We start from the raw sequence: 23,132 nt of genomic DNA on the forward strand, positions 1-23,132 counted from the left end.
ATAATTTAATGTTTTGTAAAATGGAATTTAACCTTTTCTGTAGTGGCTGCTTTCTTAGTCTCCTTCCAAAAATGAGATTTCATGGATTACAGATAATTAGGTATTTGTTTTTATGTAAACAGGCAGTAATGGCCATTAGAAAGTTTAGAAAGTTTATTCCTCTTTCCAAGTTTTAATATGTCACTTTGGCAGATTTCAAAACATAAAATGTTTCTTCTCCGTACTTTTAAAATTTGTAAAATCATGAAACCTTTTTACTTATTAAACGATTATGATAGTTGAATGTTACTATTAGCTTTAAATTAGCTGTTCATTGGTTGGTGATTAAAATTAGTAAGCAGGGGGCGCCTGGGTGCCTCAGTGGGTTAAAGCCTCTGCCTTCGGCTCAGGTCATGATCCCAGGGTCCTGGGATGGAGCCCTACATCGGGCTTTCTGCTTGGCCGGGAACCTGCTTCCCCCTCTCTCTCTGCCTGCCTCTGCTTACTTGTAATTTCTGTCTTTCAGTCAAAAATTAAAATAAATAAAATAAATAAATAAAATTAGTAAGCAGTTATTTTGTATTAAAAATGTAAAGGAGAAATACATTATTTTCAGTTCAGCATATTCTGCTGATTCATCAAAGAATCCATTGTTTATCCAGGGAAGCAAAAACAACTTGACTGTGTTTGCCTTAGCTCTTTGTAGAATTATACAAAAGGTACATATTGCTCAATAGTAAAGGGAAGACTTTTTCTCACTTTAAGATCATGATAATAATTCAAACGAAACATCACAAGACTTTATGACTTAATAGAAGAGCCCTCATTTTAATGTTTGTGACTAGTTTCTCCTAAGATTGTCTCATTACATACTATAATATTGAAGATGTGTATTACATTATCTCTAGTAAAACTAAAGATGGTTTTCACCTGCTTGGAATATAAAGTTTGATATAGCTAGAAGTCTATACTTATTCAGGAATTCTAAGGAGCAACAATTGTAAAAGAATTTATGTACTACCTATATATACTGTTCTACATTTAAAAAGGACAAATTTCGGGGTGTGTGGGTGGCTCAGTCAGTTAAGCATCTGACCTGTGTCAGGCCACTCTCAACAGGAAGTCAGCTTAAAGATTCTCTCCCTCTGCCCCTCCTGCACTCTTGCCTGTATGCTCACTCGTTCTCTCTCTCTTTCAAATAAATAAATAAATCTTAAAACAACAACAACAAGACTCCTCCGCAGCTTAATATTAAGGTACATATAGGAGTCTGCATAATGTGGGACATATTCCAGCCAGAAAGTATTGAAATGTAGTAAGGTTTCGGCAGACTTAATTTTTTTTGCATATTAGGTCATGAATGGCTTGCATAGTTTGGTAACTCTAGCACTTGAATGGCAAATGTATTACTGTTTCTGGGAGTTGGGGACAGGTTTATAGTCATAATATATTGGGATTAATTCTTGAATTCTCTAGTGAAGTGTAAGAAAAATAGTACTTTCTTGAAGGACATGAAGATCAATAGATTATCATAGAGGGTGAAGAAGCATACTTTTTTATTATATGAAAATTTGATATAAGCTTAACATGTCATTGGAGAAAAGGTAGCTTATTCAGTAATTCGTATTGGATATCCATATGAAGAGAAAATGAGTTTCATTCTTTATTAGAAATGTAAAGACTAAGGTACTAAATGAAATTAGATAGTCTTCAAGTAGGCATTGTTTTTTTTTTAAAAGAAGGGCTCTATGACTAGCATAGAACTATAAAGGAAACACTGACAGATTTTTGCCTTTCCAAAACTATATATAAGGAAAGACAGATATATAAAGAACGTAGATGGGCGCCTGGGTGGCTCAGTGGGTTGGGCCTCTGCCTTCGGCTCGGGTCATGATCTCAGGGTCCTGGGATTGAGTCCCGCATCTGGCTCTCTCCTCAGCGGGGAGCCTGCTTCCTCCTCTCTCTCTCTCTCTCTGTCTGCGTGCCTTTCTGCCTACCTGTGATCTCTCTCTGTCAAATAAATAAATAAAATCTCTTAAAAAATAAATAATGTAGACAAATTGAAAAAAATTATAGTATATTACCAATATAAGAAGAATCAATAAGAGAAACAATTTTTTTAAATGGACAAAGTAGCTGAATATGTAGTATGAAGGAGAAAGGTTATAAATGACCATTGAACAGTTAACAGTTGAATAAATATATTACTATCTCAACAAATATGAGTTAAAATAAGAAAAAGACACCCCCCATCTGAATGAGTGAGTGAGAAATGAAAATTAGTGCATTAATTTGAAGGGCAGTTGGGCAGTATATTTTAAAACTGAAAGAGTTCATGAGCGTAACCTAATCTTTTATTTACTTAAAGAAATGTATCCTGCAAAACAGCTCTGCAAATACACAGGAATGTTCATCATAGTAAATATAAATGATTAGATCAAAAAGTTAGAACACAAATATGAATCAGTAGGAGAGATTTGTCAGCTATCCCACAATGTGTTCTGTACAAAGTGAGTTGCAAAATATCTTTATATGTGAATAAGTATAGATAACATAGTTTAAGAAATGAATATATTCCATTTAGTGTACCTTAATTTAAAAAATTTTCTGTAATGGTGGACACTTAAATTCCTTCCAGTTTTTCACTAGTATAAATAAGGCTGTCATGAACATTTTTGTGTATACAGTTTGGTGTATACTTGCTGCTTCTTTCTTTGGAGTGAATCCAGGAATTGCTGAGTCAAAAGTTGTATCCAATTTACATTTGGTATATAGTGCCAAATGCAGTTTATACCAAAAGGTAGTATAAAAGTTGGGATTTTAAAATGAAGCCATAAAATTGAATGAATTATGTAGTATGACCTAGGATATTACAAAAGCTAGTTTGAAGTTATTACTACTAAATTAGATTTTTTAAAAAAGAAATGTTAAGTATCCTATTTATTTTATCGATCTATTTTAAAAAGATTTACTTATTTATGTATTTGAAAGGCAGAGATCACAAGTAGGCAGAGAGGCAGGCAGAGGGGGAGGAGGAGCAGGGAGCCTGATGTGGGACTGGATCCCGGGACTCCAGGATCATGGCCTAAGCTGAAGGCAGTCGCTTAACCAACTGAGCCACCCAGGCATCCCCCCCCCCGCCGCCTTTATTTATTTTTAAGATAAATCATATTATAAACTTATAGGGAAGTTGCAAGCATAAAGATTCCTGTATGCCCTGTACACAGGTTTACCGAATGTTAACATTTTATGTAACATAGCACATTGACAGAACTAACAAATTAAAATTGGCATACTACTGATAACTAATTACATACCTTAGTTTTTCCATTAATCTCTTGTGGTTTTGGTTCCAGAATCCAGTATAGAATACTGCCTTGTATTCAGCTGTCATTTCTCCTTCTCATCTAGTCTATGATAGTTTCTCAGTCTTTGCATATTTTTTTTAATGACCTTGACAGTTTTGAATATTACTGATCAGGTATTTTGTAGAATGTCCCACAGTTATGTCTGATGTTAAACTGGGTTTATAGGTTTATGATACCATGATTATCAGTGGTAATGTTAACTTTTATCACTTGGTTTAAAATAGTAGTCTGCCAGGCTTCTCTCCTAGAAAGTTATTATTTTCCCTTTCCATACCCTATCGTTTGGAATCTGATCACTAGCTCAGCCTTTGTTAAAGGGCAGGGGGATCAATAAGCTCCACCTCCAGACCCAAAAGGTTGTATATACTGTCTTTCACACAGCAGAATTTTTTTATTTTGATAGCCTAATTTATCAGTTATTTCTGTTACGGATTATGCTTTTGGTGTTAATGTAAAGATCATTGCAAACCCAAGACTGATTTGTTAAATAGCTTTGTTGAGATAGAATTTATGTAATATAGAATTCATCCATTTAAAGTATACAATTCATTGTTTTGTGTGTGTGTGTGTATATATTTTTAGAGTTGTGCAGCCATTACCAGTCACTTTTAGAACATTTCATTACCTCTTAAAAAAACCCCATTTGCATTAGCAGTCACTCCCATTTTATCCCTAAGCTCCCCAAGTCCTAGCCAATGATTAATCTGTTTTATGTCAGTATAGATTTGCCATACATAATGAACATTACCTATAGATGGAATTATGTATGTAGTCTTTTGTGACTGACTTTTTGAACTTAGTATGGTATATTATTCAAGATTTATCTATGTTGTAGCACATATACTTTTTAATTGCCAAGCAATATTCCATTGTGTAGATATACTTACCACATATTGTTCATCTCTTGATAAACATTCATATTTTTTCTACTTTCTGGCTGTCATGCATACTGCTGCTATGAACATTTGTGTGCAAGTTTTTCTGTGGACATATGTTTTCATTTCTCTTGGGTAAATAGCTAGAAGTGGAATTGCTGAGTCATATGGTAATTCTATGTTTAGTGTTTTGAAAAATCCAAGATTGGTTTTTAGATATATACTTTCATTGTTTTGGAGTAAATAAAAGTGACTAGCTTTTCTGTTGTTCCTGAATAGGTAAGAGCTGCATGCAGTTGATTTGTCTCCATTTATAAGTAATATCATTAAATGTTTTTAATGTTTCAGGAAGTAGCATTTAATACCATTAAATGTTTTTAATGTTTCAGTAAATAGCATTGAGCATGTAGGTACATCAAGGACATACCCATGAATGAAGTGTGGTCTCTATCCTTAAGGAAATGGGAATGTACTGTATAATAAAGAAACATAGCTGTATAAACAATTTCAGTCCAGACTGATAGATGAAGTAATAGAGACATTGTGGTATTTCAAAGGAAGAGGGAGTTAGCATGTCTACTTGAGATCAACAATGGCTGAAGAGGAGATAGAGGAGTAGATCTTGTTTGATAGTAAGTTGGTCAAATAACGTGGGGCAAGTCATTTTAGACTGATGATCAATATGGTATGGAGATATGAAGGTATGGTAAGGTATGGAGATATGAAGCAGTATGGTAAGGTGAACAATTGCAAATAAGTGGGCATTGGTAGCCTGTTGGAGGGAGCATCTAGAAATAAAAGACTGGAGAACCAGATAGTAACAAGGTCTAAAAGCCCGTTTTATGCTATAAGAATTTGGATTCCTCCTCCTCCCCAATCAGTGTCTTAAACTGGATTACTGTGTGTATGTGTGTCTGTGTGTGTGTACACTGGCAAAACATGGCTCATCTTCCTGGAGTTTGAATTTTATTTGAAGATTTGGGCATAAAATAATTTTTGCATTAAAACAGTCAGATTTTTATGGAATTGAATATTACATTGTACATTTTCTAGGTAAGTTTTATGTAATTTTCGTGCTTTTTAGGGATGCTTTGACTACTCTAAAAGTACACAAGGTACACTAGGTTTCTTTAGGCAAAGAATAGCAGTATTTTGGTCAGTTTATTCATAGCTTTTATTACTGTATTTCATCCTGACATTTAAAAAAACTTACTTAACAATTAGGATGTTTCTCACAGTCTATAGTGGTACATAAAATTATGGTGCACTTTATATTCTCAGATCTTAGACTAGGTGGATATGTCTTTTTCTCATTAGAAAGCAATAGTCATTATAGAAAATTTGAAATACATAGAAAGTGTGAGGAATAAAATAACTGAAACCCCACTGCACTTAGAAGTGATTACAGATATTTTGCTATATTTCCTTCTGGTTTTTTTCTGTTCACACATGCCAGTATATACTTGTTTATATATTTGTGCAGTTTATTCTGTTTATTTCCTCAACATTATATGTTGAGTATCATTCTATGTGATTATTCTTTTTTATTTAAATTCAATTAACATATAATGTATTATTGGTTTCAGAGGCAGAGGTCAGTGATTCATCAGCCTTATATAATACCCAATGCTCATTACATCACGTGCCCTCCTTAATGTCCATCACCCAGTTACCCCATCCTCCCACCCCTCTCTCTTCCAGTAACCCTCAGTTTGTTTCCTAAGATTAAAAGTCTCTTACAGTTTGTCTCCCTTTCTGATTCCGTCTTGTTTTATTTTTTTTAACACAGTTTTAAATGTTGCCTAATACTTCATTATATGTATAGAAAATTATTTAATCTTTACATTTTAAAAAACATTTTATTGTAAAAATCTTGGTTCCACATTATATCTAACTTCCTTAGGATAAATTTCTAGAAGTAGAATTTATTTGATATGAATTGTGACTTTTTTTTAGAGATTTTTAAGAAAAATTATCCATTTGATTTCTAGAAAGTGAGATTGAAGAGTCTGATTGAAATCATTTTGAATTGCTGGTAACCCTGAAACTATAAATTCTCAATCTTTCTGCCTCTTTTGCTAACTGGGGATTATTTAGGGACTGATTAGCTAGCTAGTAGCCTTTCAAGACTTATGTTGTCTATTTGTGACTCAGTTTACCCATTTCATGCTTTGCTTACTGTGCTGTGGAGTAATATCTCACATCTCTGAATCTTAGCTTTCAGCCAGCATCACCTAGCTCAACAAAGTAGACAATCAGACATTGGTAAAAGGGTCTAATGGTTGCATAATCCTATTTATTTGTCTTGGAATTAATGAGGGCTTGCGAAATTTATAATTTTGCATGAGACAAATTCTGTAAATAACAAGTTGTTACTTATTATGGGAAGAACATAGAACATTATAAGAAGGATTGGAACTTCTGAGAATTTTACAGTTTTAAATAAGTGACTAGCTTGGGATTCACTGAAACATGACATTTGAGAACACTGTTGAAGTACTTGAGAGAATTAGCCAAGCAGATGTTTGAGGGAAGGGAATGGCATACAGAGGAACAGCCAGTGTGAAGGCTTTGGGTAGAATATGTCTGGCATGTTCGAGAGGCAGAGGGAGAAGCCATTGTGGCTGGGGAGGATTGAGCAAGAATAGTAGGATGATGTCAGAGAAGTAAGGAAATAGGCTAGGTCATGTAGAGTCTTGTTGGCCATTGTAAGGTCTTTGACTTTTACTCTGGCTGAGATGGCAAGGCATTAGAGAGTTTTGTGCAGAGGAGTGACATGCTCTGACTTGTGTTTTTAAGATTATCACCTAGGGTTAAGAATAAAGTATGGAGTATGGAGAGTAAAGGATAGACACAGTGAAATCTGTTAAGAAGTGATTGTAGTAATTCTAGGAAGAGGTGATAGTGGCTTGGTCCAGCATATTAGCAGTGTTGAGAGTGGAAAGTCATCAGATTGGAGATAATATAATATTTCAGAAGTAGAGCTAACATGTTTTCCTGAATGATAGGATGTGGTGTGCAAGGGAAAAAATGGAGTCAAGAATGCTTCCTAAATTTCAGCAAAATTGAACTGTTAACAGAAATACAGGTAGAGGTTTTGGGTGAAACCATCTCTTCAGTTTCATACACATTAAATTTGAGAGGTCTGTTACCCAAGCAGATATATTTTATAAGCAATTGAATATATAAGCCCAAAGCTTTAGAGAGAGATCTGGACTATCCATAAAATTGCTTGACATGTAGATGGCTTTTAAAGGCTACCAAAGAAATAAAAGTAAACAGAGAAGAAAACACTGTGAAAGATTAAGACTTGAGATGCTTAGTGTTAACTCTGGGAGAGGAGGAGGAGCCAGCAAAGGCAACTGAGAAATGCTAATGAGGTTGGAAAAATTATCCTTAGCATGGTTGGAAGAATGTGGAAGTCAAGTAAAGAAAGTATACCAGCAGAGACCAAACTGTCAAAAGCTGCTGATATCTCAATATGAGAACTGAGAATTTGTCATTGGATTTAGCAACATGGTGGTAGGTAGCTTGTGACTTTGACAAGCAGCTTTGATAGAAAGGTAGTGGCCAGATCCCTCCTAACTGGATTTAAAAAGCAGACATGTAGAAAGACTTAGAAACTGAGAGGACATTTAAGGGCTTTTGCTGTAGTGAAGTTGAGTAATGGGGCAGAAGAAGCTTGTGAGAGAAGTAGGGTGAGGAGATTTAAGGTGAGAATGAAAATAAGCATGATAGGGGCACCTGGGTGGCTCAGTGGGTTAAGCCGCTGCCTTTGGCTCGGGTCATGGTCTTGGGGTCCTGGGATCGAGTCCCGCGTCGGGCTCTCTGCTCAGCGCGGAGCCTGCTTCCTCCTCTCTCTCTGTGCCTCTCTGCCTACTTGTGGTCTTTCTCTGTCAAATAAATAAAATCTTTAAATAAAAATAAAAATAAAAAAAAGAAAAGAAGTATGATAGATTCTGGTTAGAAAAGGGTAAAATTAATGATAGAAGAGAAAGAGGGTAGTATTGCTGGAGCCAAAACCTTGAACTAGTGAGAAAGGATGTGATACCACTGATGGAAAGATTGTTATAAAAATAACAGTATTCTCCTATAGCAAAGGGTGACCAAATATATACCTGCACATGCTGGCAGTTAAATATATATGCGTGTGTGGTGGTAAATCTGTGGCAGTTTTCTTCTGATTGTTTTATTTGATTCAGGGTAGTAGCCAAAACATCTTAGCTACAAATGAGGATCAGTGGGAGTGCTGCGCAAGGTTTGGGAAGATGGAAGAAAATGTAAAATACGGTTTCTAGCAGAGTGGAGAGTGAACAGACCGTGAAATATGCCAAGCAGAATTAGGAGCCAGCTTTAGATTTGTGATTGGGAATTTAAAGTGGATCAGTCAGCATGATTTTATGTATTTTTGCAGATTTATTTAACTGCATAGGTACTGACAAAGTTAGTTGAAGACTTGGATTTAACTAGAATCATGATTTTGCCAAACTAAGTGTAGTGAAGCAGAAGAGAACCAAGGTGTATGCAAGAGAGTGATTGTAATGACTGTAATTTAATCTGGAGAGAGACAAAAGAGAAGCAGTCAGTGCAGTGAGGTGTAGTAAGATGGGATAGGGTGAGTGGATTGGAGGTCTTGGTGGGGCTGGGGATTGGGAGTTGAACAGGAAAACTGCTAAGGAGTACTCCAAGAGTGTAAGATTTGAAATTGAAATTATGGGAGGATTATAATTACTGATAATGCAAGAACTAGTATGTGACCATGGAAATGAGTGTCTAAGATAAGGTACAGGATGAGATCATAATGTACAAGAAGAGAAATTAAAGGTATTGAGAGACCAGGTTATTAGAAGTGTCACCCATGGATATAAATAAAAGCTCTAAGAATTTAATAAAGTATAATAAAAACAGGTGAATCCTGGAGAGGTTAGTAAACCAGGAACTAAAATTAAAATTGTCTGACAATGAAATGTTATGACCTGAGAGTCAGTAGGTTACAGCAATAATGAGAGGTAGTGGGAAATGCAACCTAGTAACATGAAAATCAAAGCTGGCAGATGGGGGTATAGAGATAGTAGTGGAGTTCACCTATCCCACTTTCAGGGCCAATGGTATAAGGCTTGCGAGTAAATGTAAAGGTCACCACTTGAGAGCTGCAAGGAAATCAGTGTCCTTTGTGGGGAGCTGGGTTTCGATTAGAGCAGGGATTGATATAGCCCAAAGGCTAAATCTGGCCCACCACCTGTTTTTGTATGTCTTATGAACAAAGAACGTTTTTTATATTTTTAAAATGATTGATGAAGGGTCAAAAGAAGAAATATATGTCTTGACATGTGAAAGTTATATAAAATTCAGATTTCAGTGTCCATAAATAAAGTTTTATTGGGACATTGCCACATTCATTCTCATGTATTGTCTGTGACTGGTTTTGTGCTCCAGTGGCTGAATTGAGTAGTTGTAACAGAAATCATACAAGACATTGTTACTGGTTCACACTGCTACTCAGCAGTATATTCATTGTTACTGGTTCACACTGCTACAAAGTGGTACAGTTAAATGGAACAGTTTTCATGTATTGTCACCATACCACAGCATTTTATTTTTTATTGCAAGTGCATACCACTTGTGTCAAAAACAAAAAAAGAAAACTGAACTTTGAATGTTGTCATTTTGAGGCACAGTGGACTGTGGATTGTTTTTGTGAAGTTAAAAGGCAAAGCATTGTGTTTATTTTGCAGTGACACTGTACCTGTGCTAGAAAAATATATATTGATGTTAATTGATGTTACCAGAGTGAGTCCTTATAATATTCCCAACTCACAGGAAAGCAACAGTCAGAAAAAATGGAAAAGTTGAAATGGAATATCTCATCAGAGAATTTTTTTTTAAAAGATTTATTTATTTATTTATTTGACAGAGAGAGAGAGAGATCACAAGTAGGCAGAGAGGCAGGCAGAAAGAGAGAGAGAGAGAGAGAGAGAGGGAAGCAGGCTCTCCGATGAGCAGAGAGCCCGAGGCGGGGCTTGATCCCAGGTCCCTGAGATCATGACCTGAGCTGAAGGCAGTGGCTTAACCCACTGAGCCACCCAGGCGCCCCTCATCAGAGAATTTTCTTCATAAAAATAAAAAAGGAATGGGGCTGTGACCTTACATTATTAGTTCGTGAGTGATTATTAGCCAAGCAGGGAAAGCCATTCACTAATGGTGAGTGTTTGCTGCAGTAAAAACAAAAACAAACAAAAAAACTGTAGAGAGAAAAATTTCCTTAAGACTGTTAGCTTTTTGGCAAGAACCGTTGCTCAAAGAACTGAGGTCATTGAGAGCAACATCAAGTCAATTAAAAAATAAGATAAACAACTTTGAGTGATTTTCCTTGACTCTTGTTTATTTGAGGAATCAGTGCTAAGTTTGAAGGGGAAGAATTATCCTATGTAGTCTTCATGGCAAGAATATTTTTAAAGAAGTTGAGAAAATACTAATTGCAGCTTAAAGAGGAGTCTGCTGAGGTGTGTTACAAGTGATAGTAGTTAAAATTATGGATAGTACAGAAAAAGGCTTAGTTGGACAAACTGACAAAGCTTATGAAAACAAGGCCTTTAAAGCCTACAGTTATTTTGTATTGTATATCAGCAGGTACTTTGTGGAAAATATTTGAATCTATCATGTGTTATTGAACCACAGTGTGGGTGGTACACACATTTACTCTTATGGCCTTACATGATCAGTTCTGTGAATTTTTATCAGAAATTGTAGCTAAACATCCAGTTTATCTCAGTATAAACTAAGTCGATGTCTTAGTGGTGGTGCTGTTTAATTGTGTGTGTGTGTTTTGCTTTTTATTTTTTTAAGGACTGTTATGGGGACTGAATTGTGTGTTGTCCCCTGCACCTACCATTCATATGTTGAAGCCTTAACACCCTAATGACTGTTTTTGAAGATAGGGTCAGTAAGGAGGCAGTTAAGGTTAAATGAGGTCATAAGGGTGGGGCTCATAAGGGTAGGACACTGATCCTTACCTTGTCCCACATCCACACTAGAGGAGGTCAAGTGAACACACAGATGGCAGCTGCCAACAAGCCAAGAAAAGAGGCATAACAAAATCAAACATGCTGGTCCCCTGCTCTTGGACTTCAGGCTCTAGAACTGTGAAAAAAATGAATGAATATTGTTTAAACCACTCAGTCTGTGGTATTTTTTATGGCAGCACGAGCTAAGATAGAGACCAAGTTGAAGGCTTTTAGAGCCACTCCCAATTGTTAACTGAGTTTTCATTAAATACTAATAGACTTTGGAAGTTATTTCTTGTTAATGTTTCTTAATGAATACAGCCTAAAACTAAAAGGCAAAACAACACTTTGATGCCATACTTAAATGTAATAAAGCCATTTTGACAACTAATGTTGTTTGAATCATGTATCAAGCTGCTTTATATACTTCCTGTGCTGTTAGAAATTAAAACAGGAAGCAAGATCATCATTCCCACATAAATTTGCAGCAGATATATTTTCTGAGCTCAAACAGACTTTTCAGCCTATTTATGGCTCTAAACCTCCCGTAACTAGATCTAGGGATACTTTCTCAACCTCACAGGCTATTATGTAACACATCCTGGTTCAGGACTTTATAAACTATCATCTGAAAATTTACAGTACTCCTAAAATTCTCCCCACCCCCAGTCTCGTTCTTATTGAGTTCATCTTTTTAAATATTTCCCAGAGTGGTTTAGCTGAAATGTAAATTTGACTGTCGTTTTTCTGCCTTATTTCTCTTCATGGTGCTTCTCAGTTCCCAGTAGATCCCACAGGACTCGAAGGGGTTGCTTTATGGAACAGTATAAAGTAGATGAAACTCCAGACCCTCTCTGATATCCTGACTACTGCACCACTACCTTCCTGAAGCAGAGCACTTTCTTTTCTATAAAATTGAATTGCTTTAAATTGTATTGTGAGAAAATATTTTTTTCTGACTAAATACTAGTTCTGTAACTGCTGGCCTACAGGTAAAATTCAAGCTTCTTAACCAGTTTGGGGCTCTCCAGCGTCTCCTTTGAACACTTATCACAAACTTGATACTTCCGCAGCACAGAGCTTCTTGTATGTGGTTCCTCTGTGCTTTTGCTTGTATGGCCCATCTGCCTGTAGTATTTTGTTGTCTTCCCCCCACCTGGCTAACTGCTGTGCTTCATTTTAGCTTGTTTTGGGTGTTACCATTTTCAGAAAGCCTTTTCTAGCCACCTCCTTCCCAGGCAGGTTTGGGTTAAGTGTCTTAGTTTTCTACAACTCTGTGCTTATCTTCCTTAGAGCTTTTTTTTTTTTTTTTTTTAATACTTTCTTTTTCATTGTTTGTTTCTGTTCCATTTGCTAGAGTTTAAACTCCTTAAGAGGAGAAACTATGTTTTAAAGTTATCTTTATATATAATCTACAGTGATTCTATAGAGCCTATATGGTAGACACAAATAATTGTGCAGTATATTATTTCTGTATCTTTCTGATGCATCTTGCAGTTGATATGTAACCTAAAGTGTACTTATGTTACCTTTGTGTAAAAATTTGCATTTGCATGTGTTTATTGGTCATAAGGCACACAAACACTTGAGTTTAAATGTACTTTTAAAAAGAAAGACACAAATATAATATAGAGTTTTTATTAACAACTAGAACTTCAGTTTAATAGCTGTTCTGTATTTTGTACATTCTGAAATGTGAAGCTTTTCCATGTAATCTCATGCCAGTGTTGACCCATGTGGATTAAAATAGCCCTATTTTAATCTATGACCAAATTAGGAATTAGAATATCTTTCCAGTGGGGATTTGTAAATTATTGTAGTTTGTAGCGTGACAGGTTTATATAAATAATTGCAGTGATTTGCACTATGTGTTTTAAGTTAAAATCTAGGTTCAAATAGAGAAACGTATTGATGCAAGTATTTTTTTCAACATTGGATAGCTTCAATTATGTATATTTTCTTGAAGAGATTATCAAAACTGACTTGATAAAAAGAAAATTTTATTTCACTAATCTAAAATATGTACCCATGATCCTTCAGTGCAGATTTGCTCTTTACTTAACTGTTGTCCTCCATGTGTGTTAGTAGTGTATTTATTTTCTGAAATATCTATCAAGTTAGATTTTAATGAAAATATTTTATTAGCTAGAGTGAAGTCATCCCAGAATTTATCTAGAACAATTCCTTTTTTCCATTTTGTATTTTATTTCTTCAGTATTCCAGCATTCATTGTTTATACACCACACCCTGTGCTCATGCTTAATGCGTTGAACGTTTCTTTTGTAACTGTTTATTATAAAGTAATTCTTAATATTTTTTGTTTTTCAAGAACTTTAATGTAAAATAAACTGTTGTAATGCTTCAATGATTTAAAGTCACACTTTTCTTTTCATACAGATAAAGACACAATAAATAAAATTAGAGATTTACGAATGAAAGCTGAAGACTATGAAGTAGTGAAGGTGATTGGTAGAGGTGCATTTGGAGAAGTACAATTGGTAGGTTATTATAATGAGATTAAAAAGCAATAAAATTAAAAATCCATTTGTGTGTCTAACATAATGTGAGATGATATTGGTTTTTATAATATTGCTTTAAATTGCTCTAGGCAGTCTTGCCAAAGGATGTGAAAGCCTAGTTAATGAGTTGAACGTTTCTTTTGTAACTGTTTATTATAAAGTAATTCTTAATATTTTTTGTTTTTCAAGAACTTTAATGTAAAATAAACTGTTGTAATGCTTCAATGATTTAAAGTCACACTTTTCTTTTCATACAGATAAAGACACAATAAATAACATTCAGCCAAATTCAGAGCCAAATTCAGCAGTAGTATGAAATATTTTCCCCAAGCATCCATGGGAGAGAAGAGGTTTCAAGTGTCAGAAGAAAAGTCTTTACTTGTAATATTAGACTTCTAAAATGTTATGGAATCCTAAGCTTTATAAATAGAAAGCACCGTGCATAACAGGGTGGAGAAAGGGGAGTGTGCTATCATATAGGAAATAAAGACTTTTTTCTAACATTACTTGCTTTCTGGTCATTGAAGCCTTGACATCTAATTGGGAAGAGATTAAAAAAAAAAAAAAACAAAAAACTAGAACAATAATGTTATATTTAACAAGGTGTTAAAATCATTTGGTAAATTGTTCTGGTAAACACTGGGCAAAAAGTTCATTACTTTCTGTTTGCAATTTTAAAGGTAAGACATAAATCCACCAGGAAGGTATATGCTATGAAGCTTCTCAGTAAATTTGAAATGATTAAGAGATCCGATTCTGCTTTTTTCTGGGAAGAAAGGGACATCATGGCTTTTGCTAACAGCCCTTGGGTCGTCCAGGTATGATTTTGCTGCTGTTTCATTATTTCTGTAATAATTTGTAACTAAAAATATTGGAGAAGCTTAATTTGTTTTCTAGAACGTAATAGAGAGTTTATTTGGCAATTACAGAATTGTCTAACATATTGTTACTTTTTTTAAGTCATAAAATTTAATTTTATTGAATTGTCTCTAGGAGGAGAAAGTAAGGCCAAAGCAAAATAATTCATGTGCCTGTAGACTTTAAATATTAGAAAATTTAAATAATCTGCTTTGATTGAGGAAAGTCATATATTATCATCTTCTGATAGATACTTTATTTAATGTTGAAATTTAAGTTTTTTCCCCAGATATGATATCCTCTTATATTCTGTTTATTTAACCATCTATTCATCTATTTGTCTCATTTGTGGAGAGGAAGGAATGGGAAAATGAAGGAAGAGGGGAGTTAAGGTAATCCTTCAAATAATGTGTTGACTGTAGGTTTTTCAGTGGGAAGGAGAATACAGTAGAAGTCAGTAGTTTTAGGTTCTAGTCTTAACTGTCAAAAACATCTCCCTTGCTCAAAAATGTGGAAGTTGGCTTAGATTGGTTATTTTCACCTGTGGAGAATACCTTAGGTGGAATCATTGGGACAAGCAGGAATTTGAGGAGGTTATAATATGGGTTTTCCTTTTCTGCCTCAACTAGAGCAGCTCCATATTTTATGTCTTATGTATTGGGGTTATGTAAGGATGCATATGGGGGGAAGTAAATCTTCTGGTTTAAAAAAAAACAGCTGTTGGGTGGACTAGATCATTTCTAAATTTTTAACATGAATTTACAGGATATAATGAACAGTGTCCTAAATAAAAACAGCAGTAATTGAAATAAAAAGGATATGGAAAATATTTAAGAGTTATATATGACTTTTTATACTTGAAATGTCAGCTCTGGTTTTTTTGTTTGTTTGTTTTAAGATTTTATTTATTTGACAGAGACACAGCGAGAGAGGGAACACAAGCAGGGGAAGTGGGAGAGGGAGAAGCAGGCTTTCCATTGAGCAGGGAGCCTGATGCAGCACTCAATCCTAGGACCTGGGATCATGACCCAAGCTGAAGGCAGACGCTTTAGGACTGAGCCACCCAAGAGCCCATCTGCTCTGTTTTTATCAGCTGTGTGGAGCAGAGATTTTTCAGGCTTGGTATCACTGACATTTTGGGCTATCACTTTGTTTTTTGGGCTGTCCTATGCATTATCAAATTTTCAGCAGCGTCCCTGACTTCTACGGGGGTGATGCCAGTAGCACCTCTCCACAGGCTGCCTATCATTCATAACAACCAAAACTGTATTTAGACATAGTTGAACATTTACCTGGTGATGTTGGGATGGGGATGGGTGGTTAGGTGACAGTTATTTTCCTCTGGTTAAGAACCAGTGATATATGGGGCGCCTGGGTCCTGGGATCGAGCCCCGCATCGGGCTCTCTGCTCAGCGGGGAGCCTGCTTCCCCCCCTCTCTCTGCCTGCCTCTCTGCCTACTTGTGATTTCTTTCTGTCAAAAAAAAAAAAAAATCTTTAAAAAAAAACCCAGTAATACAGAAAATCTTAAGTGTTCTGTAGGTGGTTAAAAGACATAGGACATAATTTTAACATTTACAACTTGCTATTTGAAGCTTTGTTTTTCTTGACACATTGTCAAGAAAACTACCACCAAAGCAACATTGTTTCTTTAATTGTGGTACCCAAATGGTAAATTATATACTTTAATCTGGGCTGACCTTGGGATGCCGCTTAGTTTCTCATCCATCCCTAAAATATCTTTTTAAAATAACCAAGTCTGTAACTAAAACCATTAAACACTATTTAAAAGTGAAACAAGAAGATTTTAAGACACATGTCTGTGTAAATAAAGTATCATTTTCTCTAGGGCTCTATTTTATTTTAGTTTGATTCTGATCTCATGTTTACTTAAAATGTTCTTTTGTAAATTTGCTTTTTTTTTTTTAACTCAAGCTAGGTCACATAAATACATTTATACCTGGTATTCTTGCCAATTTCCTGTCAGTGGATTTCACTCTTCCTGCTTGACTCTAGCTGCTGCCCTCTTCCTGTTACTTATTTTACTGCTCCTCCTCCCATTGACTATTACGTACTGAGCATCTGTTATACCAGGTGCTTTCTACATTCACTGATCTTTTTAACAACTCTGAAAGGCAGTTAATCCTTGGTATATCTCCATTTACAGATTAATTTATGTTTCTCCTGATTAGACATTTTGTGTTTGCAAACTGCCATTACTAGGTCCAGACTCTGACGAAGTAGCCCATATAAAAGTCAAACAGGGTATAGTCCCTTACATTTTTCTGGAAGGGATTATAGTGACAGGGACTTAGGGAGGTTAAATAAATTGCCCAGTCATATGGCTAATGGACAGCTGAGCATGTAGTCCAGTTTTTCAGACTTCTTGAGAATTATTGTGTAGATATAAATTTAACAGTAGACCTCATAGGAGCATACGTTATATCAGAATTATAATCTCTTTGCTTAGGTCACTTGTATATTCTTTGTTGAAGCTACTATAATTTTTAAAAATTCTCACTGTAAAAAATTGAATTAGTGTAGCAATGTGTAGAGAAAACAGTTTTGATCTGACTCCTCAGAAATAACCACAGTTCCTTTGCATATGCAGGGGACTTTGTGATGTTTATGTTTGTGTGTTTTGTTTTTTTAAGAGTACCTTAGTTATTGCAATTTGACTATTTTAATTAAATTTTAACATTAGTATTTTTGTCATTTTTTAAATGAAAGTTTTGCTTAATCTTAATGATTTTCTTGTATTTGTATAGCTTTTTTATGCATTCCAAGATGATCGTTATCTCTACATGGTGATGGAGTACATGCCTGGTGGAGATCTTGTAAACTTAATGAGCAACTATGATGTGCCTGAAAAATGGGCACGATTCTATACTGCAGAAGTAGTTCTTGCATTGGATGCAATCCATTCCATGGGTTTCATTCATAGGTAAAGATAAAAACGCTTTAAGTTTTTTCATTTGTTGGAGGGCAGGGGAAGCTGAAAAGTACTTAAACTTTATTAGGTTGACATTTCCTACTCAAAACCCACCTATTCTCCATGTGAGATAAGTGGTATTTCAGAATTTAAATCGAAATTCAGAGTTTTATTATTTCAGTTTAATGTTGATATAAATGTATTCTTTAATTTCCCTTAATCTGATTATATACTTTTATTTGGTTCTGAAAAATAAAAATTATAGGCTGGTTTTCTGAGGTATGTGCCAGTTAAATACTTTTAATTTTTTATATGCAAATTAATTTGCTTTTGATTCGTTTTTTATATTCAAAATTTTTAATATACAAATAAGTTGCTTTTAATTAGTGAATAGATCATATTTATTTGATAAAAGAACAGTTTCATTTGTTTTACAAACATCACTTGAATCCAATGCAGTTGCTGTGCTAAGTGCCAGGGATACAAAAATGAAAATGATTTAGATCCTGTCCTGGGGTTATTTATGTACTTAAGTTAAAAAGTGTGTTTCAGTTATTTTTTTAATGTCTGAATATTGTGTTTTTTTATGGTTATTCTCTCTCAAATGGTTTGCTTTCCTCCTTGGAAGAATCAAACTCTTTTTAAAAGAAAGGGGGATATTAAATGCCTTTCTCTAAGGCATTGACATATAAAGGAATTTCCCTGCTGAAATTCAATTTATAGATATGGACAGAGTGAGCACATACGAATCAAAAATGGCCTTATCCACAATGACTGGGGATATAGGGCCTAAAATTACTGCCTCATAGAATTTTTATCAGTGTCTGGTTTTAGAAACACTGTTTTTTTCCTCCCTCAGAGATGTGAAACCTGATAACATGCTGCTGGATAAATCTGGACATTTGAAGTTAGCAGATTTTGGTACTTGTATGAAGATGAATAAGGTTAAATAATTTTGCTAATTCAAGATAACTGCTTTTTAGAAAATGCTGTAAGAATGTACTAACCATAGCTAGACTTGTACAGAATTGATACGAGCTGTCTTATTTGTTAAAATAGATGCCAGGATTTCAGTGTTTAATTAGTAACTTGATTGTAAGTGATTTATATTTTCCTCTCTAATTAAGTGTTGATTGCCATATTTATTAAACCTTTTATAACAACTCTAATACATAGTATTGCTGGTAACTAGGAGTGAAACTCATCATTAAATACTAAGACCAGTATTAAAATTAGACTTTCATAAAAACTGGATTTCAGTGATATGTGTATTTTTTAGTGTTTTACTTAGCCTGTTAACATGTAGAAGATCTTATTGCTTATTTTGGGAGTTAATTTTAAAAGATACCATCTGTCCTCATTATTTACAAAATAAATAACATACTTCTAGCTGAAGTGGCAAATATGCTACTTGTTTCAGTTGAAATAGTTAATATTCTTGGAAACTTACCACAGAACAATAGCCAAAAAGTTGTATTTATTATTTTAAAAGGAAAATTATTGCTTAGAAGGAAACACTACATGAGAACTTCTGTGTGAACATCTAATTAAAATTCTGTTGCATTAATATCAGCGAAAATAAGTAATAGGTATATATAGTCTTTACACTTAGTTTTGGGCTTTTTTTTTTGGAGAGTTAAATTGCATATTAAGTAGATATTCAATGTGCTCAGTATTATTACACCCTTTTCCATTACACATACTTCTGCATTTTTATATTTGTACAGTTGACTCGTATGTTTTTTTTTACAGTTTCAAGCATGGTTAGATTGAATGACTATTTTAGTTAGAAAAAGTTTAATCAGTATTATATATTAATGTTATCAAGTGATTCATCCTATCAGTCCCTTAATCTGCTTGCATTGGCTTATATACTTGGTCTCTGCAGTTATGATGAGATCATTATATTGGCACAACTGGGTGGCAGTGTGTCTTTCTAGAGTAATATTACGATGTAAAAATCACTAATGTATCTAGAAACACAAGCACACACATATTTTGAATACATTGTGTATATAATATGTATATGTGATTAGCCTATGTGTTCATTTTTGTCAAGTTTGCATTAGGTTTTGATATATTTTATAGCCCAAAGATGCAGAGTTCTATAGGTTTTATTAGGAAGTCATTTTAAATAATTCAGAATTTATATATGTATTCTAGTTCAGAAGTTAACCTGCTTCTTTTTTTTAGGAAGGTATGGTACGATGTGATACAGCAGTTGGAACACCTGATTACATTTCCCCTGAAGTATTAAAATCTCAAGGTGGTGATGGCTATTATGGACGAGAATGTGACTGGTGGTCAGTTGGGGTATTTTTATATGAAATGCTTGTAGGTAAGTAAAGGAGAATTTTGTATACCTCTAAGATAGTTGTTCATCCCAGAAGTTAGCCATTTGGCTTCTTCTAATAAGGCATTTATTGCATTAAGCAAAGTTAATTTTGTTTGTAGAAAACAAACTAATTGAAACCTGCCTTGTGTGTTTTTAAAAGCTATTTAGAAGATTTAAGCAACTTTGTGATGTTATTTCTTTTTTATATATTAAGTGTATGTCTTTAATGCATATATAGTAATCTTTAAACATGTAACATTGACTCTTTTCCTTTGAAACTGTTTTTTTTAGTGTATCTTATTTTGTTTTCCCTATCAATTTTTTCAGGTGATACACCTTTTTATGCAGATTCTCTGGTTGGAACTTACAGTAAGATTATGAATCATAAAAATTCACTTACCTTTCCTGATGATAATGATATATCAAAAGAAGCAAAAAATCTTATTTGTGCCTTCCTTACTGACAGGTAAACAATCTTAACATTGAACTTTAATTTATTCTAAGGAAATTCTCATTTTGCTGCTCAGTATTTGAGGTGTGTATCTCAGCTCCTATAGTTGAACTGGTGGAATAAAAATAATACCATTCCCCAAATCATTAATGATAGTGAAATACAGTGTTTTGTGATATTCTGGATGGCTTTCTGGATCTCCAATCACTTGCGTTACCTAGGAAATTGGGATAATACTCTTTTTTGATGGCTAGATCAGATGATTTTTTTTTTTAAGGTTCATTGTTGAATTTTTAATTTGGTCAAGTATAAAAATTATATTTTCTTGAGTCTGAGGGTTTTTTGACATGTAACATCTCTGAAATTAGAGTGCATCTTATACTACCATGTCTTAATTAGTAACATTTTTTTCCTAGTGATGGAAAAATTACGCATTTTCTAATTGATGCCATTTAAGATAATTCAGTATTGTATAGTTGAAATTTGCTAAGAGAGTAGAATTTAAATGTTCTTACCAAAAAGAAAGGTAAATAGATGATGTGATAGATGTGTTAATTCTCAGTGGGAGAATCCTTTCACAATGTGCACATATGTCAAAACACTTTTTACACTTTACATATCTTAAGATTTTTGTCAGTTATACCTCAGTAGAGCTGGAAAAAAGATTTAATTATATACGATTTTATGTTTGTTGAAATTAAGTAAATAGTGCAAACCTATAAAGATGTATGTATTTCCGACCTCCTTACCTCTAGAGATGGTCATTGGTATGATGTCTTTCAGATTCAGTAAGGATTTTTATAAATGTATATTCATGTATGTGTTTTAGAAACAAAAATAGTATGTTATGTGTACCCTTATGGTTTACTTTTTAAATTTAAACATGAACCACATGACTTACTAAAATCATGTTATTAAAATTATTAATATTTATGTTTGTATATTGTATATTGTTAATTTAAAAGGGCCTAGTGCTTTTACATATATTTCAATTTCAGATTCACTTTAATATTAAATGTACTCCCCTACATATGGTCCTTTAGAGCCTGAAATGTATAGTCTTTCATATTTTTACATTTTAGTACATGTGCTTTATAAATATAAGTACTGTGCTGTGTATTAGGTGCTAGGAATATAGAAATGAAAAAGATACACAGCCACTCTTCACTGCCTCATACTCCTTTGAGGGAAACAGACAAGTGAATGAGATGTTTATTGTACAGAAAGTTAAGTACTCTGAGTTAAGTACTGCCTGTCTATCATAGAACCATGGAGAGGTTCCCTGATCCAGTCTGGGAGAGTCAGTGAATGTTTGTTCAGAAGGTGTCACATTATATCAAAAGCAGTTTATCTTTTAACTCATGAAAAGATTTGGAATTCGGGCTATTCTTGTTAATAGGCACTGAAGTAGAAAACAGAAGTTCCTAAGTTCCCTTTCCAAATCTACTAAAGGCATATTTTTAAACATTTTATTTATATGTTTACCTAAGAGGCCAGGAATCCCGTTAAAACTCTGTTTTGTAGTAATGTCAAGAATTAGTTAATCATTGGTTTCTGATAGGTCAGAAATATTTATAATAGCTTATGAACAGGAGATTTTAAATTTAAGATGTCTTTCTGAGTTTTTGTTAGCTTTTGATGTGATGTAAAGTTGTTGGTTGCAAAAAATGTCTAACTACCACAATGGTTAAGAGCTGTCAAGAAAATTCATTGTGTTTTATTCATTATGCTAATGAAGCAAAGTGAATGATTATTAGGATTTTCTTTGTCAATAGAAAAGTCATGGAGTATCAACAAGTCTGTTTTTCATGTTTTTTAAAAAAACTCTTCAGTATTATCCATAGCTTACTGAAAACCAATATAATTTCAAGGTGATGTAGAACTATTTTTATCATTATGCACAGATTTAACATTGTGCCCATAAGTATATCTGGACAGGTTATAATAATAATATCTTAAATGGTTAATAACTTTTTCCCCCCTCTCTATTCAGAGAGGTGAGATTAGGGCGAAATGGTGTTGAAGAAATCAAACGACATCTCTTCTTCAAAAATGATCAATGGGCTTGGGAGACACTCAGAGACAGTAAGTTATTTTTTCTCGCACATTACAGTGGATATTTGAAAGTAGTTGTAGTAAATACAGTCTTGTAAATACTGCCTTGCTAATATATGTGTATATTTGATGAAAATCTAAAGTACACAGAAGCGGTTATGGACATTATCCTACTCTAATTAAAGAGAGAATATTTGATAATGTTGGGAAAATTGTACTGCTACTTCTCTGATATTTCATTTGAGAGACCCAAGATGAACGACCATATACATGAGATGGAATTGGTCTTGGCAGTTATAATTTGATATTTGATCTTTGTTAAATTGCATTGTGTCTTATATTTTGATATCTCAATGTGAAGAAAGTCAGTAAATACAGGGTAATTAAAATATATTTCCTGGGGCACCTGGGTGGCTCAGTGGGTTAAGCCGCTGCCTTCAGCTCGGGTCATGATCTCAGGGTCCTGGGATCGAGCACCACATTGGGCTCTCTGCTCAGCAGGGAGCCTGCTTCCCTCTCTGTCTCTCTCTCTGCCTGCCTCTCTGCCTACTTGTGATCTCTGTCTGTCAAATAAATAAATAAAATCTTAAAAAAAAAATAAAAATAAAATATATTTCCTGTGAAGAGATGTTATTATCTTTTTTTTACTAGACTTAAAATACAAAATATGTGGTCCTATTATTAATAAATACCAGAATTTAATTAGTCCATCAGACTTGCAGTTTGCAGTTCAGACATGAAAGCATGTAGTATGCAAG

General features: G+C 34.2%; 1 protein-coding gene across 3 annotated transcripts in view; it reads left to right on the forward strand.

The window, feature by feature from the left end:
- Window positions 1-23,132, forward strand: part of ROCK1 (Rho associated coiled-coil containing protein kinase 1) — a 148,146-nt gene that overhangs the window by 45,331 nt on the left and 79,683 nt on the right. For all 3 annotated transcript variants that reach the window (XM_059140810.1, XM_059140812.1, XM_059140811.1), the window contains exons 3-9: window positions 13,624-13,724; window positions 14,426-14,563; window positions 17,370-17,545; window positions 18,393-18,477; window positions 19,727-19,871; window positions 20,196-20,334; window positions 22,313-22,404. In XM_059140810.1, coding sequence (XP_058996793.1) covers window positions 13,624-13,724; window positions 14,426-14,563; window positions 17,370-17,545; window positions 18,393-18,477; window positions 19,727-19,871; window positions 20,196-20,334; window positions 22,313-22,404 — 876 coding nt within the window. The remainder of the gene's footprint in view (window positions 1-13,623; window positions 13,725-14,425; window positions 14,564-17,369; window positions 17,546-18,392; window positions 18,478-19,726; window positions 19,872-20,195; window positions 20,335-22,312; window positions 22,405-23,132) is intronic.

Source organism: Mustela lutreola, chromosome 11 (genome assembly GCF_030435805.1).
Source record: "Mustela lutreola isolate mMusLut2 chromosome 11, mMusLut2.pri, whole genome shotgun sequence".
Taxonomy (NCBI): domain Eukaryota; kingdom Metazoa; phylum Chordata; class Mammalia; order Carnivora; family Mustelidae; genus Mustela; species Mustela lutreola.